Genomic DNA, 19,662 nt, shown 5'->3' on the forward strand with positions numbered 1-19,662 from the left:
TCCGAGGGAGGCGGGGGACATCGAGTCCGAATGGACCATGTTCAGCGCCTCCATTGCCGAAGCTGCTGCATTGAGCTGCGGCCGCAAGGTGGTTGGTGCCTGCCGTGGTGGTAATCCCCGAACCAAATGGTGGACACCAGAGGTGAAGGGAGCCACCAGGCTGAAGAAGGAGTCCTATCGGGCTTGGTTAGCCTGTGGGACTCCGGAGGCAGCCGACAGGTATCGACAGGCCAAGCGGAATGCGGCTCGGGCAGTGGCTGAAGCAAAACCTCGGGTGTGGGAGGAGTTCGGAGAGGCCATGGAAAAAGACTTTCGGACTGCCTCGAAGAGGTTCTGGCAAACCGTCAGGCGTCTCAGGAGGGGAAAGCGGTGCTCTACCTGCACTGTGTATAGTGCTGGCGGAGCGCTGCTGACGTCGACTGAGAAAATTGTCAGGCGGTGGAAGGAATACTTCGAGGACCTCCTTAATCCCACTGACGCGTCTTCCAAGGAGGAAGCAGAGTCTTCGGATGAGGGGAATGACCCGCCAATTTCTGGGGGCGAGGTCACTGAGGCAGTTAAACAACTCCTTGGTGGCAGAGCCCCTGGTGTTGATGAGGTCCGCCCCGAGTTCCTGAAGGCTCTGGACGTTGTAGGGCTGTCCTGGCTGACACGCCTCTGCAATGTTGCGTGGAGATCAGGGGCAGTACCCGTGGATTGGCAGACCGGGGTGGTGGTCCCCATCTTTAAGAAGGGGGACCGGAGGGTGTGTTCCAACTACAGGGGGATCACACTCCTCAGCCTCCCCGGGAAAGTCTATGCCAGGGTGCTGGAAAGGAGAGTTCGTCCGCTAGTCGAACCTCTGATGCAGGAGGAACAATGCGGTTTTCGTCCTGGTCGCGGGACACTGGACCAGCTCTTCATCCTCTCGAGGATACTTGAGGGTGCATGGGAGTTTGCCCAACCAGTCTACATGTCTTTTGTGGCCTTGGAGAAGGCATTCGACCGTGTCCCTCGGGGTGTCCTGTGGGAGGTGTTGCGGGAGTATGGGGTGTCTGGCCCATTGCTACGGGCCATTCGATCCCTATACAACCGTTGCAAGAGCTTGGTTCGCATTGCCGGCAATAAGTCGGACTCGTTCCCGGTGGGTGATGGGCTCCGCCAGGGCTGCCCTTTGTCACCGGTTCTGTTCATAATTTTTATGGACAGGATTTCTAGGCGCAGCCAAGTGGCGGAGGGCTTTCGCTTTGGTGGCCTCAGGATCTCATCTCTGATCTTTGCGGATGATGTGGTTCTGTTGGCTTCATCGGGTGAGGGCCTCCAGCTCGCACTGGAGCGGTTCGCAGCCGAGTGTGACGCAGCGGGAATGAGGATCAGCACCTCCAAATCTGAGGCCATGGTTCTCAGCCGGAAAAGGGTGGAGTGCCCACTCCGTGTCGGGGATGAGGTCTTGCCCCAAGTGGAGGAGTTCAAGTATCTCGGGGTCTTGTTCGCGAGTGATGGGAGAAGGGAGCCGGAGATCGACAGACGGATTGGGGCTGCAGCTGCAGTGATGCAGACGCTGCACCGGTCTGTCGTGGTGAAGAGGGAGCTGAGTGTAAAAGCGAAGCTCTCAATTTACCGGTCGATCTACGTCCCTACCCTCACCTATGGCCACGAGCTGTGGGTAGTGACCGAAAAGACGAGATCGCGGATACAAGCGGCGAAAATGAGCTTCCTCCGAAGGGTGGCTGGCATCTCCCTTAGAGATAGGGTGAGAAGTTCGGCCATCCGGGAGGGGCTCAGAGTAGAGCCGCTGCTGCTCCACATCGAAAGGAGCCAGCTGAGGTGGTTTGGGCATCTGGTAAGGATGCCCCCTGGGCGCCTCCTGGGTGAGGTGTTCCAGGCATGTCCCACTGGGAGGAGGCCCCGGGGCAGACCCAGGACACGCTGGAGAGATTATATCTCTCGGCTGGCCTGGGAACGCCTTGGTGTTCCCCCGGATGAGCTGGAGGAGGTGGCTTGGGAGAGGGAGGTCTGGGCCTCTTTGCTTAGGCTGCTGCCCCCGCGACCCGGCCCCGGATAAAGCGGATGAAGATGGATGGATGGATGGATGGATGGTGTTGTGCTTATTATGCTGCTCTCTTTTTTTTCCTTGTTTTCTCTCTTTTTTCTCTCAACAGGTTATCTGGGAGATCTTTTTTCTTTTTAAGTGTCCTTTCTCACTGTCCCTCTTCCCCTCTGTTTTCCCTTTCCTATCCCCTAGCCATGTCTGTCCCTTTTGCAACAACTGAAAATAAAATAAAATAAATAATAACAACAATGGTCAATCAAATGGACCAATACCGCAAGGTCGTGATGATCCACTTGTTAAAGTAAATCTGTTGGGTATCTTTGTTGGCGTTCAGACAACAATTCTGACGGCTAAAGAACCAAATGGGACAGGCAAAAAAGAAAACAAAACAAAAAGACATGTTACTTAAAATCTTGCATAAAACGTGTACCCTTTGACCTCTCTGTGTGTTAGAAGAAGAGAAGGCAAAAACAAAAGCAGTCAGTGGATAGGTTTTTGGTCTCTTTGTGGTGCAATCATCCTCAATAGGACTACAGAGAGCAGAGACTCTTTATATTTGACATGTGATTAGTACAACAGATTTCATTTATTTATTTTTACAAGACACTTAAGAGGTGTGTGTTAATTGGAAGCATCATATTTGGTGTGAGGTGTGGATAGCTGGAAGATTCTGCAGCACTGACTGAAACCACCCAGAACAGCACCGATACCCATTTACAGAGCATCAATAACACTGGGGACTATAAGAAAATACCCACTGTTGTCTGTGAACCCTGCTGTCATCTGGAGACAAGTATCTGCTGTTGCTCCACAGGTGAATCTGAGGGGAAACCTCAGAGCATGTTTCTTGAGGGGAAACCTCAGAGCATGTTTCTTTTCTCAGGTTTAGAGATTTTTAAACTTATATTCAAACTTTCATCATGAATAGATATAATTGTTGTTTTTTTTGTTTCATTGCATGAACATTACATCTGTAATTTTGTTGTGTTGTGTAATTGAGTGATTTTGAAACGGAACATTTTTTAACCTTCTCTGTGGTACATTTCTGATAATGAGGACTGCGGTGAGCTGAATGTGGTTCAGCTGCTGTCTAACAGATGGTCATTGTCAAACAGACTGCTATAAGTGTGTACCCTTCAGTTTGATTTGACATTTGCATGTTGACAATGTTGGACCAACAAAATTACACAAAACCTTTCACTCACTCATTTTTTGCCCAAAAGACCAGGATAGTGTTCTAGACTGAAATAATGACAGCAAAAGCTGTTCCAAAGATAACGTGCAGTTCACTAGTTCCTATTTGTGTGTTGATTCATAATAAGTGAATAAACAAGGATCTAAATTAATACCAATGAAGAGTAACTTAATGACAACAGTCTTCCACACTGTGCAGAAGGATCATACATGTTGAACTGTGGTGTAAGAAGTATTTTCATCCATTTTAGCAACTAAACAAACGACCTGCATTTACCACCCTCAACTCAAAATATTATATTATATTAGAGACTTAGACTTAGAGACTTAGAGTTTTTTACTGTCATTGCGCAGTTTCTTGCACAGCAAAATTGGGTAGCTGGACCACAAAGGTGGAGAGGTAAGAAGAGAAAACAATATACAACAAGGGGAAAACAAATAATTAAATAAAATAAAAACAAAAAGCATATATGTGAGTGTGAGTATTGTATTATATTATATTATATTATATTATATTATATTATATTATATTATATTATATTATATTATATTATATTACCCACCACACACACACACACACACACACACACACACACACACACACACAGTCTCTCTCTCTCTCACTCTCTCTCTCTCTCTTTCTTTATAAATCCTATCAAGGAAGCAGCAGGGCTGTGTGGGCAGAAAGTTGAAGAAAATGTACTGCTTGCCAGTACATTCTGCTCAGCACCTCAGACAGCGAACAGCGAAGAGAGCTAGAAAACAACTTTCAATCAATACTGGACAAATACTCAGGAATCGGAAAACAAACGTGACTTTGTTCGGGGGACTGATTATTTGAAACTGATTACAGAAAGACTCTGACTTTTCCTCTTCTAGACATAGTAAGCCCGTTCTTCTCTTGATCTCTGCATAAATCTTTACTCTGCGCGATTTAAAAAATGTTCTCCTCTAAACGCATCGAGCCTTTAAACAAAGGCTCAAGATATTCAACCTTAGCACACGCATTCATTAATGACACATTCATAATTATAGAGCGTGTAGTCAAGAAGATGTGCCGTGCGTAAAAGCGGTGGCACCATTCCCAGCTTGACGCACAACACGCCGGATGACTTGTGAGTGGTTCCAAAGTCAGATCAAAAGAGACGTTAACAGTCAGATCTATTTAAAAAGAAGAAGAAGAAGAAGCAAAGATAGAGCTGACAAATACAGCACATCATCATCTGTGACTCAACTGCTTACAGTCTAATTCCTCATACGACTACACTACTGTGAAGCTACGTGTATGATATGGTCGGATGTGGAATGGAAGCACACCTGCCTCACTGGAGTTCGCTCAGGGCGCACGGTGCGCACACAAAGCTTTAGAATTATCGGAGGAGTTTAATGTAGTGATTATTGGTCTTTCTTGTGCACGGACTGTTAATTGAGACAAACTGGATTGTTCCTTTTTTATAGTTCAAAATCACCTTTTCATCGCTTTACTTCACATTTTAAAGGGTGGGGGCTGCTCCGGCTTCTGTCTCGAAAGTATGGGAAAAGAAGAAGGAGGAAAGAGTTTCTTCTAAATCACTGGAATCAAGCCACCATATGGACTGTGAACAATGGAGCAACAAGACCAAAACCTCTGGTATCCCTTTTCATCCGAGCTCAACTCCTCTACATCCTCACCTATCCTCTTCTCTTATCCTCGCCTTTTCAACATCTCCTCCAACATTTCCACTCAGAGTGTCCCCTTTCAGGGCAGCAGCACTCTGATGACCGCAGTCATATCCCTCACAGTCTTCGTGGTGGGTCTGACCGGCAACACTTTGGCGATCTATGTGGTGCTGCGCTATGCCAAAATGAAAACAGTCACCAATATCTACATCCTGAACCTGGCTGTGGCTGATGAGCTGTACATCGTCGGGCTCCCCTTTCTTACCACACAGAATGTACTCTCCTATTGGCCCTTTGGCTCTTTCCTGTGCCGCGTGGTCATGACTGCAGACTCCATGAACCAGTTTACGTCTATCTTCTGTCTCACAGTAATGTCCATCGACCGTTACCTGGCTGTGGTTCATCCAATCCGCAGCACCAAGTGGAGACACCCCCGCATAGCGAAGGTAGTGAGCGCAGCTGTGTGGGCCGTTTCCTTTGTGGTGGTCCTGCCAGTGGTCATCTTCTCTGATGTGCAGGTATACAATTCAGTCCTGTGCCAGTGAAAACTTTAGATAGGACACCGAAGCATGGTAATATGACCGCTCCTAAAGCGAGAATTAAGCACTGGTTTAATGGCCATATTGGTAGTTGTTACAGATTAATAACTATGTTCCTCTACAATATTTGAACAAAGGTATTTTTTTTTTTAAAGAAGGAACAACTATAAAGGACAAATGTTAACAGTAAAACAAAAGCTGTAAATAATAATAATAAGAAAATAAGAAATAATAATACTTACAAAAATCCAAGCTAAATGTCACAAGAGGGTTTTTGTGAAATATGTTAAAAACACTGAACTTTCAGCACTGTTAATGGTACTATTTTTTTTTTATAAAGTGTGTTTGACCTTCATGACTGTTTGCTAAAGTAAAAAAAACAAACATTTGACAATATTATGTTCGACTGTTCTTTTGGAGACTACTTGGAGTTCTAGCTCACTCCCTGGTATTTCTGTATTTGTCTTAAGCTAAGCTGAAACATAATTCCCCATTCTTTGAAATATTAAAAATAATAATAATAATAATAAATTTTATTTGAGGGCGCCTTTCAGAAACCCAAGGTCACCTTACAAAAAACACAATTAATAAAAGGAACAATAGTCATAAAATACATAAAATAAGTTGAAATTACAAAACAGAGCGTGACAACAGATGAAATCAGCATTAAAGCGAATAAGCCAGTTTAAACAGATGTGTTTTGAGCTGTGTCTTAAATACGGAGAGGAGGTATTTCTTAGTGCAGGAGGGAGAGAGTTCCAGAGCCGAGGAGCAGAGCGACTGAAAGCTCTGTTCCCCATAGTGATAAGGTGTGAGGACGGAACAGTAAGATGAATAGCAGATGATGATCTGAGAGGGCGAGAAACAGTGGTGATATGAAGCAGGTCACACAAATATGAAGGAGCAGATTTATGGATACACTTGTATGTAAGAAGTAAGATTTTAAAATTTATCCTGGCTTCTATGGGCAATCAGTGAAGCTGCTGAAGAACTGGGGTAATATGAGCACTTAACGGAGTGCTAGTTATGACCCGAGCTGCAGAATTTTGAAGAAGTTGGAGATTATGAAGGGACCTTTTAGGGAGACCAAATAGGAGGGAATTACAGTAATCAATACGGGATGTAATAAGACTATGGACAAGGATGGCAGCAGCATGGGGGGTAAGGAAGGGACGGAGTCGGTTAATATTATGGAAGTAAGCAGACCGGGTTATGTAATTAATGTGAGACTGGAATGAAAGAGTATTATCAAGTATGACACCCAAAGTCTTAACCTGAGGGGAGGGAAGGGTGGGAGAATTTTCAATGTTAATGGAAAAGCTGTGGGATTTGGTTAATATAGATGGTGTACCAACAAGTAAAACTTTTTATTACTGTTAAGTTTGAGGAAATTGGAGGAGAACCAGGATCTAATCTTAATAAGACAGTCTGAGAGGTAGGTGGGAGGGATGAATTGGGTTTAGAAGAAAGGTAGAGCTGGGTGTCATCGGCATAATAGTGAAAATTTATATTATATTTTCGGAATATATAACCAAGAGGAAGCATATAAATAATGAATAAAAGAGGCCCCAATACTGAACCCTGGGGCACACCAGCAGAAACAGGATAGAGAGTTGAAGAATGGGATTTAAGTTGGATAAACTGAGTGCGGTCTGAGAGATAGGAGGTAAACCAGGCAAGAGGGGTGTGACTAATACCAATGGAAGCTAACCGGTGCAGGAGAATATTGTGAGAAATGGTATCAAACGCCGCACTAAGATCAAGAAGGATGAGAATGGATATTCATTCACATAATGCAGAGCAATGCATTTTGCTTTAGCAATGATTCTAATTGCAGTATAACAAAACAAACAAAAAAAGCAGGAATTTGATGGAGGTACTCAAATCAAGTGGTTCCCAAATAGTGCGACCAGTGCAACATGAGACAAGTCCATCATATTTTTTCAAAACCATATATTATGATTATGCAATATACAACTGAACTTCAAGTTGAATGAGTTGTTATATTATCATGTCAATCTTTTCTGTACGCTCACTGAGAGGTAAATATAATATCCTAAAAATTCTTTGAACAAACGTGTCTGTCGGTGCACCTTGGATGGATTACCAGATAATGAGAAGCATTACAGTCTAAGTATGCCCTGAAAGCGTGGAGGTCAACAAATAAGAAAACTAATTCCTTTCCAGTATGGTCCAAACCACCACATAATATCTCAAATGTAAGATGTCTTACTGCTTCAGCTGAATCAATGGTGTCAACAGTCTACATGTGTTATCTGTCATGAGAATCTGGCTAATGCACATTTGGTTCCATGCAAGCTAAAGAGCCACGTGCCAACTTAACCTCCTTTCCGAGAGAATCTTTTCCTACTTCAATCAATATTAACTGAAGGCACAAAGAACATTTGTTTATGGTCTGGTAAAGTATCCAGTGAGTCAAGACAGCCAAGTCAAATGCTAGTCAAGTGGTACCACCACACCGAAAGTGTGATGCTAGGTCTAAGTGCTGAAAATTGGCAGTCAAAAGTGCCTTCATTTGATGATACAATGTGAAATAAAACACTAACTAGATGCCAGCTGACATGGAAGCTGTTTATTCCACAGACATGAATACAAGTGTATTTGCAAAGATGCACTTGTGTAAAGTTTATGAAAAAGAAAAGTGTTTCTGCAACAACAATTTAAATGAGCAGACATTGTTAAGCTCAAAGACAGACAAAGCTGAAATGGCTTGGTATGTGCAAAGGAGGGATAGTGGATATATCAGACAAAGGATGTTAAACAGGTAGCAGTCATGCAGGAAGAAAAGAGGAAACCAAAAGACAAGATTCATGGATACAGTGAAGGAGAACATGCAGAGGGTTGGCGTAACAGAAGAGGGTGTGAGAGGAATAGGGTGAAATGTGGGCAGGTGATTTGCTGTAGTGACCCCTAAAGCAGGAGGAGGATGAACAAGAAGAAGTAGAAGATGAAGATGATGACATTTAAAATTAAGGGATGTGATGGAAAGCAGTGGATTAACTTCCAGATTTTGTTGTTGACTGTCTGACAGATTCCGATTCAATTCTGAATTTACTTTATTTGTTCAATATTCATTTTTCTTTAGGATACATTTAACTCCTGCAACATGATCTGGCCAGAGCCGAAGGATGTGTGGTCAACAGCCTTCATTCTCTACACTGCCACAGTGGGTTTCTTTGGACCACTGCTCATCATTTGCCTCTGTTACCTTCTTATTGTCATCAAGGTAGATATTTCATGAAGCTGATTAAAAAGCACATTTTTAAGTTGATATTCTTTTCTCAGTCAACAGAAAGGCACGATTTACATCCTCGTCACTATAATTCAAATCTTTTTATTGTTATTTTGCAGGTGAAGTCCTCTGGGGCACGTGTTGGTTTCTCTAAGCGCCGACGCTCAGAGCGCAAAGTGACCCGAATGGTGGTGGTGATTGTGGTGGTGTTTGTGCTCTGCTGGCTGCCGTTCTTCATCATCAATATGGTCAATCTGGTGGTCATCATCCCGGAGTCCAGTGCCACTGCTGGCATCTACTTCTTTGCTGTCATCTTGTCTTATGCCAACTCATGTGCCAATCCGTTTCTCTATGGTTTCCTATCAGACAACTTTAAACAGAGCTTCAGGAAAGTACGTTGAATTTCTTCTCACCATAGCAGTGCTGTTAAAGCCCGCTAATTAGCATCTTACATCTTGTTTATCTGATCTCAACTCATTGTGTTTGTTAACTGTTGAACTGTTGTGAGCAGTGATTTTTTTGAAGGTAACATCAATTTCTACAAACTGTATCAGTTTGACCCACTGCTTCATCAGTGCTGTATAAGAATAGGAATATAATCATAGTTTAGGGCGCTATCTATTGCAGCTTCATTTTACTTTAAATTATGTTTTCATATCATTTTTCATCTTCCAATGACAGCAGGTACCCGTTCAACGCTGCTCAAAACTGTGGTTACTAAAACATGGCCACATTTTTTTTAAAGAAAAAAGATGTTTGCCTTTAATTTAAATGTCTTTAAATTCATAAGAAATGTTTCTCCCACATTTTGTTAAAAACAATAATTTAAAAATTATTAATTTTTTTAATAAAATAGTTTTTTCAGCAACCATCAGTGTGGAGCAAAGCTGTAATGTGGTATCCAGTTTAGATGTCCTCATAAATGTCTATCATCAGAAAAAATATATATCAAAGTTAAAGTCAAAATATCAAATAAATTAGAGTTCAGCAATAAATAAATCTACAATATGATTTTTTGTCATTTTTTGGATGCTGTCATATTGTCAATACATTTCCCAAAGCTGATCCAAGTGCAGACAAGAACATGCCAGAATAACATCCTGATGACAGGAGAAAAAAAATCACTAACTAACTAAATTAAAAGACGAAATTAAAAGACAAAAATGCCAATCAGAAACACATAGAAATTCCTGGGAGCTAAGGGAGAAAAAACAGCAACTTGAAAAAGTGTGAAGCAAAATAGACTTAATTTATACATGCTGGAGAAAGTGATGATAAGACAGAAGTGAACCATATTAAGATCAAAACAATACTGAGTGTGTGAAAAGGAATAAAAGAGCTAACCTTCAAATTTAAAAAGGAAGTTATTCAGAAAATGTCAAGAAAACTAACAAAGCAGTGAAGAATAAACTCACACAGCTGGGTGAACACAGAAACACAAAAGAAAAAGCAGAAAACGAGCAACTTGACAGACACATGCCTGTCAGCTATGATTATTATACACCCCTCCTCTAAAACCTTAAAGAAATTAAAGAATATACATGACTAATTTCTACATAACTAGAATGAGTTTGATGGTTCAGGCTATCAGCACAAAATAACAACGTTATTAATAAAAGTATTGCTTTAATTTAGAAACAAAAATAAGAAAATAATTTGGTTTAATATCAGTGTTTTCACTTTGTTCTCCTTCCTTTGGGCTTGGAAGAGGATAAAGGCTTAGTTTGACACTCCCTACTGAGTGTCTGTGTCTGGAGTTGGTATGGACACCTGTATGCACAAGAAGAGGTTTACTGTCCAGCTTTATTGTCTCTCTGTTTCCTAACAGTTGCTGCCGCTGAGGAAATGTTGTTGTTGTTTTTCACTATTACCTTGCTTATTGCAATTCTCTTTCTCACTGCCTCGGAAGCCTAGACTACAAATTATGTGACCATGTTCATCATGTGACCATGTTGTTAAAATGTTTTGTTGCAGGATTAGTTAAACTCTGTCTCCCACAGTTATTAAACAGTGAAGCCATGAAGCTAAACTCAGTATTAATATTTTTTGAATACAGAAAACATGAAAAAATATGTTTTAGTGCAATATGTGTAAGTAGAAAAAAAAAATCAGTGATATGGTTTCACTTTTTGGTTCATTTATGAGAGCCTGTACCATCCAGTGCTGCTATCTAGGATTGTTTTACCCCTATGGTTGAGACTCATCTTTAGCAGTATTATTATTCTGGTTATAGAGTGCAACATTTTTATTTCAAGTGTATTACAATCCTTTTTTTCTGAAAAAACAAACCTGGATCCAGAATACTGTTATTTTCTAGTCCGTACACCTTCAACAGTATGTTATGTTGCAGAAAAGGCTGATGTGTATCATCCCTCTAAAGATAATAACAGCACTAATATTGTCATGACCCTTCAGGTGCTGTGTGTGAGGACCATGAGGTGCGTTGCCAATGGTGTAGATGATGGTGACCCCAGTGCCCCGCGCACTGAGAAAACCACAGCACAAGACTGCATCCTGCTGTCCCCGCGTAACCAGGTCTATCACGATCCCCAGAGCAGCCAGGTAACCAGTGTGTGTGCTCATGTGGAGCTGAGGTGATGGTATGTATTGCATAATGGGAATTAAAGGGATTTGGAAAAATAAAAAAGAACAGAGATTTAAATCAATTTAGTGCAGCACTAGATCAAAAGAAAGGCATGTGTTATTTTTGTTTCAATAATATTATAAGAACAGTGGAGATGTGTTTGGCTATAACCAGATCCCTCTAATTAGACATACAGAAATACAGATACAGACGCAAAACAAATTGCAACTCTCTGCATCATAAGTGCGTCACTTCTATATTAATCATCAGGCAGGTGTGTGCATTTGGTTGTGAGAGCAGCTAATTGAAGGTTTGTGAATTAATGCTGCTGCAGAGGCAATGAGTAGAAAAAATCCTGAAAGTGCCAGCGAAAGTGATTAGGTTTAGAGGAGAGAAAGAGGGAAGAAAAAGCTCTGACTCAGTCTGTGCAGTGTGGCGCTTCATGGTGTCCATTTAGATAAATAGTACAAGAGCAGTGAGGTGCATTAGATGACAGAGTGGCTCTGATGAGGCTCTTCCAGTGCTTAATCACCTTTTCAAGGTTTTATAATGCCAACTTTCTCCAAAAGTCACAGAAATTATGGATGCGCTTTGTGTAGGTCCCTTTGATCTAAAAGAGGATAAAACATGAGACTAATAGGTATGAAAGGAAAATACACGGAGACAAAATAAAGGGAGACGTGGAAAAGAAAACATAAGAAACAAAAGTAAACGGTTAAAACTGGAAAACAAAAGAAAAAATGTTTTTTAAACCACACCAGTGACCAAATACATAACAGAGTCCCTCTGACTGAAAGGCGGTGTTTATAGATTTTTATGCCTCATACAGATGATGATGATGATGATGATGAAAACAGCAGATCTAGTGTGTCATATAAATCAATGATGACAATTGGGAAAAAATAAATCGCTTACAGTTTTAGTCTTTAAGCATTTCTCGTGGCTCATAATGGGCCTCTGCACACATAAGCACAATCGGTCTGTGTTGCTTGACAAAAACAAAAGATCTAACATCCACTGAGTGCATCCATGTCATGCCTCTTTTTTTTTTTTTTTTTGTAATTTCTCTATTGTCTTCCCCTTTTTCATGTTCCTATCTTGCTCTTTGTTTTGTTCTTCTTCTCTCTGAAGATCTCACCTCACCCGCCGGGCTCACCAATGACTCACACTGCAGCAGACCTGCACCGCTCCACCCCTGCATGTAAGTTTCAGTCCACTTACCCAGGAACCGGACCGGCCACTACCACAGCAGCCTCGAAGCTAAACTCTGTTGTAACTGCAGCTGAACCTCCCACAGTCACTCTCCTGACCACTAGCTCCTCCTCTGGTTAATTAGGGCCACATGAACAGTAGCAGAGAAACTCACAGATGAACTGAGAAAGAAAAACATATTTTAAGACTACAGAGAAGGAAGTTGGATTAAGTGATCAAAGTGGCAAAATCGATGCTTTTCTGCCTTTTTGTCAACTATTTTATTACTACCACACACACTCATTCTACATCCATTATAGCACATTGGTGGAAAAAACAAAATCACAACATTTTTGTTTATCAAGACCAATTTTGTTCCTTTCAGCAGCCTGACATAAGTGCCTTTCCAGCTATAATCAACACAGCTCCTAAAATAAACATTTACACCTTACTCCTTTCATTTTATGTTGGTCATGTAACACTGAAGAATGTATTTACCTATCAGAACCAAAAAGCCTCTTAGGACTTATTTCATTCGGTGGATGTAATTTCCTGCAGGTAGCAAATATGAGGGGTTTATTTGGGCATTATAGGGTCCTCTCTACAACAGCTTTAATCAAACAGCACAGTAATTCATCATATTTTCTCATTTTCAACTGCTGCTTATTTCTGCTTTCTTACTTAAGTGGATAAATTGTGATGATTCAATCCGACGTCTGTATTTGCTTTGCGTAAAAGTCTTTTGTGATCTCATTTGCGTACCGTTGATAAGTTTAAAAGAAAAAGGAAACAAAACGAAAAACGGCTTGCTTGTCTTTTCTCAAAGTAAATGTGATGCTTTGGCAGCTCAATGCTTCTCTGTAAATATGTAGCCCCCCTTAAAGCTAAAACGCCTGACATTTTTGGACATATGCTTCTTGCATTTGTTTTTGTGTTCATGTGATGTGTGTGCACAGTAAAGATAAACTTTATTTGATGAACTGGCGATACAAGGTGTTTTGCAAAAATTACCAAAAAGAAAAATAAAAAAATACACAAGAGAAAAAGACAAAAATAGCAATATTATTCACAAGAAAGGGACACATTTAAACATTAAAAAAGACCTTTCAACACATTATGCAAATGTCAGTCTGTACAAGTGGGTTTTTAAAAGCTTCTGGATTTGACACAGCTGATCTGATAGTAAGGAGAAGGTATAAAAGTCTGTTCCACATTTGTTTTAAGCCCTTTTAATAGGATTCTCTGATGTCAGGAATCTGGGCACAGAATAATAGGTTAGCATGTAAACAGTCTGGTTATTTGTGCCTGTTTTACTTTGCTCTACCCAGTGTATGTATTTATTTTTGTCTTTGCAAGAGCTGTGATGTAGCAGCATATGTTGTTACCAGCGCTATTGGGTGTAAAATAAATGCTAGAGTAAATCAGATGAGACAGGAGACGCTGTGTCTTTGGCCTTTGCAATTGCACCACCTACATTTCATTCTAAAACATCTAGATCATCGTAGGTACAATTTAAACGCTTAAAGCAAACTTTAAAGAACAAGTTTGAGCACAGCTTCTCCTTTAGTGGTAGTATGTCTAAAGTATTGATGTATTATTATGTATGTATTGTTTATACATTTTCTGGCTGCCATGTCTATAAAGCCAACAACCAGTGACTGAAAATCAGTATATTGTTGAGAATATTCATTAATGCAATTGAATACTGTAATACAATAAAATAACTCACAGTAATGGGATTAGTTTACTGCAGTAGACTCGCTGATGGATTGTTCATATTAGTGGCACAACGAGTGTGAGTGTAATGGAGTGGAGGCAATGAATAATGTAAACTAATAGAAGCAATGGAATAACAAAAAAAACCCCAAGGCTGATTAAAGAGGCTTTTACATGCAAGTACAGCAAATGTGATGTATATTTCAACTGATATTTATAGCTGTTCAGATGTGTCATTGCTATGTGTTTTTGGGCTTCTTTTGAATAAAAGATTGTGATTAAAAACAGAGAAAGAGAGTCTGTTGTTGATACTCAGACACACTAATTACACTCAGTTATATTTATAAAGCACTTGTTCACAACAGGAGGCAGCACAGTAGTGCGGTGATTAGTACTGCTGCCTCACAGCAAGACGGTCCTGGGTTAGAATCCACCATCTGTGCGGAGTTTGCATGTTCTCCCTGTGTTTGCGTGGGTTCCCCATGGGTACCCCCTGGGTATTGGGTTTAAATTAACTGGTAATTTTAAATTGCCCATAGGTGTGAATGTGAGTGTGTATGGTTGTTTGTCTCTCCGTATTAGCCCTGCTACAGACTGGGAACCTGTCCAGGGTATACCCTACCTCCTGTCCTATGTTACCTGGTATAGGCTCAAGTCTATGACCCTGAATTGGATAAGTTGCATAAGTGGAGCAGAATGTATGGATGGATAGTTCACAACACCAGTTGTTTCAAGCCACTTATAAGGACAAGACTCCACAATATTACCTTAATTGGCAGATGATCCTTTGCAAGCAAAGACATGGTGACAGTTGGGAAGAAAAACTTCCTTAAAGCAGGACGAGAGGTCTAAAAGAACCAGGCTTGTAGGTCTGCCATTTGCCATGAGGGTAACAAGAAGACAGAAAAGAGGAGCAAAGAGAGACTCTAACAACCGTAAACCTATTAGTTTATGGACATTATGGAGAAAAATCTGTACTTTTAAGCAGGCTATGAGAACCCCATCAACTAGAGTCTTTACAATCTTGTAGATTAACACTTATCTAAAGTTTGGTCAGATTTTAACAACCTTCATGCCACACCTGAAAAACTGCCACAAGATCTGTATTTCCATACTCTGCACAGGTAAATGGCCTGTATTTGTATAGCGCTTTACACATTCAGTCATCCACCCATTCACACACTGGTGATGGCAAGCTACATTGTAGCCACAGCCACCCTGGGGCACACTGACAGAGGCGAGGCTGTCGGACACTGGCGCCACCGGGCCCTCTGACCACCACCAGTAGGCAACGGGTGAAGTGTCTCGCCCAAGGACACAACGATCGAGACTGTCCAAGCCGGAGCTCGAACTGGCAACCTTCCGATTACAAGACGACCTGCCAACTCTTGAGCCACGATCGCCCCATCATGATACATTGCATAAGTATGATGATAATATAACCTCATGTTTAAATAATGAAGAAATGGTACAAATGATATCCTTGCACTGAACAAGCTCAGCTCGTATGTGCAGGTATGTGTCTGTGGAGACAGCCCACCTAATGACCACAGACTGAATGTCAGGTTAAATCTCCTTCACTACTTACAGCAATGCCTCTGACTCAGTACCTCAGCCAAATGTACAATCTCTTTATGGCATAATTTTTTTTAATTAAACATTATTCTAGTCCCCAAGGACATCACATGCATAACTGTTTGTGTGCATTTTGACGGCAGGTGATAGCCGTTTTTTTTTGTTTGTTGTTGTTTTGTTGTTTTTCTAATCTGTTTCATTATCTCAAATACACAGCTCTGAGACGAAAGAAGAATAGATGAACAGTGGGCATTGCTTGTTATTCACAGACCCATTTACTAAGCAATATCAAGTAAATAGCAAGCACAATAATACTTATAGGGTCTGTATGTATTATTATAGGGTCTACCTTACAATATAAAGCACCTTGAGGTGACTAATGTTGTGATTTAATGCTGTATAAATAAAATTGAATTGAACTGAAAGCTAGAAAATATCTTGTTTTTTGCAGCTTCCCATTCTAGTGTTTTTTGGATTTATTAGTTCAGCTGTGAGCAGAGTTTCGTTCAAAATTCACTAATTTACATCAGATTTAATGGGCAGAGCTGCTGCTGGCTATAAAATAATTAATACGATTTTGGTGAGAGCTGATTCCAGCGGGAGACAGGAACATGAAGTAAAAAGAAAACTGTTTCCAAGGAGAGATGTGTAAAATTTAAATATAAACTGAATTCACTTGTGAAACTGGAAATGACTTAAATCTTAGATTTAATTAAAAATGGTCAAATAAAACATATAAAGGCAAAAAGCCACCAAACCTTTCACGTATGGCTATGGCCCAGGGCTCTGAGATTGAATTAGGAACAATTAGGAATTTTAATTGATGACTGGCTCTCCTTTTTTCTCCACCTCACATTCAGCAACAGGGGAATAAATAAGTCTTAAGAGTCAAGTCTTGTCTTTGTTTTGTGCCATTATAGAGACTTGTTGCTTCCACTTTTGTCAGTGCTGCAATAACAGTTTTATTTACACGTATGAATCTTAGATATGCTGGTTTCAGTTTCCCTGCAGCATAAAGATTCATCACATACTGCATCTTAGTGGCCTTCTGTGTTAGATGACACTGTCTTATCCTTTCAATTCAGCCATGGATTCAGTTTTGTATTAAATTTAGTTTTAATTCAATTCAATTCAACACAATTCAATTTTTCCTTATATAGCAATGCCAATGCTTCTACTGAAGAAGTGCTTATATTAATGCTTATATTAAGTCCAGGTTTTATTGTAAGTAGAAATAAACACCACAATTTAGAAAGTACAATTAAATTCTTATTTTGCCAGTCTCTCTTAATACAAACAATTTATACAAATTCTAATAAAAATAGAAATAAAGAGAGAATAATACAAAATTAAGTTGAAATAATAATAATAATAATGATAATGAAATTCATTAAAAGACCTGGGCTTGAAAGACCTGAGCCTGATTACTTATGCCTGTGTGCAATTTTGCAAACAGATAATCAGCAAATAGCTGATAATAATAGTGCACTAACAGTGAACAGTAGTGATGTGGTGGGATAGGAGCACTGCTCAGTGTCTTACTCATGGCCTGTGGGGAAAAGCTATTTAAGAGTCTTTTAGCTTCTACTCAAGGCCAGAAGTGTGAACAGGCCATGTTAAGAGTGTTTATTGTCCTTAATGGTGCCGTGGGCCCTCGTCACAACCCTGGTGGTGTAAATATCCTGTAATGAAGGGAAGCCTGCTACTGAGATGCAATCTGTACGCTGGAGAGCCTTTTTGTCCTACACAATGCAGCTTTCATGCCATGCTGTAGTTGAGGTAGTGATGACAGTCTCAGCTGTACATCTGTAAAGTTTACTTTTGCTTGACATGCAAAGTTCCCTTCTATTTTTCCTCAAAGCTTTTATTGAATTTGTATCAGCAGCAAAGCACATAAAATGGCCTCACTGAATTAAGAAAATCAAATTGAGATCTAGATCTCTTGTTCTCCTCCTGGAAGGCCGGTGCCTTTCAGACACTCAACTTGTCTTTCATTTGGTTTGATTGTTTGGTTTGATTATGGTGCACGTATCTCCAGCTGAACCTGGTAGTTTTAGGTTAGTACCTATTCATCAGGTCTATGTTTTTCATCTTTTATACCTACTTATTTTGACTTAGTAGAAATTGCTGCTTTGTGGATCTCCCTTCTTGTTACATCCTGAATGATATACGAACAGTCTGACAGCTATAGAATCCATACCAGTCAAGTGGCAAAATGAGCTTGTCACATGCTCCCCTGCAAAATGCTTTCTCTCCTAAAGTTCATCTGTCACTCAGTACATCTATTTACAGATAGGTTTCCTCCACTTCCTCAGCGTGAAATAATTTTCCTTGCCCTTCTGTTCCCTTTTCTTGTGTTTCATCACTGTGTCCCTCTTTCTTGTTTCTCAGCCTGCGCCTCCTCAATTCCTCTTCTTAAATTAGTGTCTTAGTCCATTGAGGAGAGAGGAGTCAAGGCAACAGGCATTTAACCAAATGCAATGTCCTTGCCTCAGAGCCTCATTTTAATTTTTAATTGTCTTTAAAAGTAATAGTACTTTTATCCAGTGGAACACAATAAAAAACATTCAAATGACAATGAAATATGCCTTTAAACTGAAGATTAATGATGTAATTGAGTTAAGTCTTCTCGTCTAGTAAATGTTTTTCCTTCAGGGATGGCATCCACTATACAGATTCTTACACCCTTGCAACACTTGACAGCTTTCCTCCAGGCTTAATCCTGTGTGAGTAACTGAGAGTCCATTAGCAGTGTTCCAATTCTTCTTTGAGCTTTTTTTCATTTGTCATTTGTAGTTTCAGGAGGTCTTTCTTATGAAGGTCCAAGACTGATCAGCCAATACCTGACTTTGCTTCTACCTTCAATGTGATGGTAGGTTCAGAAGGGTGGTTTCCACAACTTTAATGTAGAAGGAGGTAAGTCTCCCATTTTACATACAGTGGGGCAAAAAAGTATTTAGTCAGCCACCGATTGTGCAAGTTCCCCCACTTAAAATGATGACAGGGGTCAGTAATTTGCACCAGAGGTACACTTCAACTGTGAGAGACAGAATGTGAAAAAAAAAAAAATCCATGAATTCACATGGTAGGATTTGTAAAGAATTTATTCGTAAATCAGGGTGGAAAATAAGTATTTGGTCAATAACAAAAATACAACTCAATACTTTGTAACATAACCTTTGTTGGCAATAACAGAGGTCAAACGTTTACTATAGGTCTTTACCAGGTTTGCACACACAGTAGCTGGTATTTTGGCCCATTCCTCCATGCAGATCTTCTCAAGAGCAGTGATGTTTTGGGGCTGTCGCCGAGCAACACGGACTTTCAACTCCCGCCACAGATTTTCTATGGGGTTGAGGTCTGGAGACTGGCTAGGCCACTCTAGGACTTTCAAATGCTTCTTACGGAGCCACTCCTTTGTTGCCCGGGCGGTGTGTTTTGGATCATTGTCATGTTGGAAGACCCAGCCTTGTTTCATCTTCAAAGTTCTCACTGATGGAAGGAGGTTTTGGCTCAAAATCTCACGATACTTGGCCCCATTCATTCTGTCCTTAACACGGATCAGTCGTCCTGTCCCCTTGGCAGAAAAACAGCCCCATAGCATGATGTTTCCACCCCCATGCTTCACAGTAGGTATGGTGTTCTTGGGATGCAACTCAGTATTCTTCTTCCTCCAAACACGACGAGTTGAGTTTATACCAAAAAGTTCTACTTTGGTTTCATCTGACCACATGACATTCTCCCAATCCTCTGCTGTATCATCCATGTGCTCTCTGGCAAACTTCAGACGGGCCTGGACATGCACTGGCTTCAGCAGCGGAACACGTCTGGCACTGCGGGATTTGATTCCCTGCCGTTGTAGTGTGTTACTGATGGTGACCTTTGTTACTTTGGTCCCAGCTCTCTGCAGGTCATTCAC

At 40.8% G+C, this 19,662-nt stretch overlaps 1 protein-coding gene across 1 annotated transcript; it reads left to right on the forward strand.

The window, feature by feature from the left end:
* Positions 1-3,795: 3,795 nt before the first annotated feature.
* sstr5 (somatostatin receptor 5) lies at positions 3,796-16,211 on the forward strand. The gene is made up of 5 exons (XM_085163481.1): positions 3,796-5,403; positions 8,531-8,671; positions 8,797-9,069; positions 11,093-11,239; positions 12,393-16,211. The coding sequence occupies exons 1-5, from the start codon at positions 4,831-4,833 to the stop codon at positions 12,591-12,593; spliced, it is 1,335 nt and encodes a 444-aa protein (XP_085019607.1). The 5' UTR covers positions 3,796-4,830; the 3' UTR covers positions 12,594-16,211.
* Positions 16,212-19,662: the final 3,451 nt, after the last annotated feature.

Source organism: Neolamprologus multifasciatus, chromosome 6, assembly GCF_963576455.1.
Source record: "Neolamprologus multifasciatus chromosome 6, fNeoMul1.2, whole genome shotgun sequence".
Taxonomy (NCBI): Eukaryota; Metazoa; Chordata; class Actinopteri; order Cichliformes; family Cichlidae; genus Neolamprologus; species Neolamprologus multifasciatus.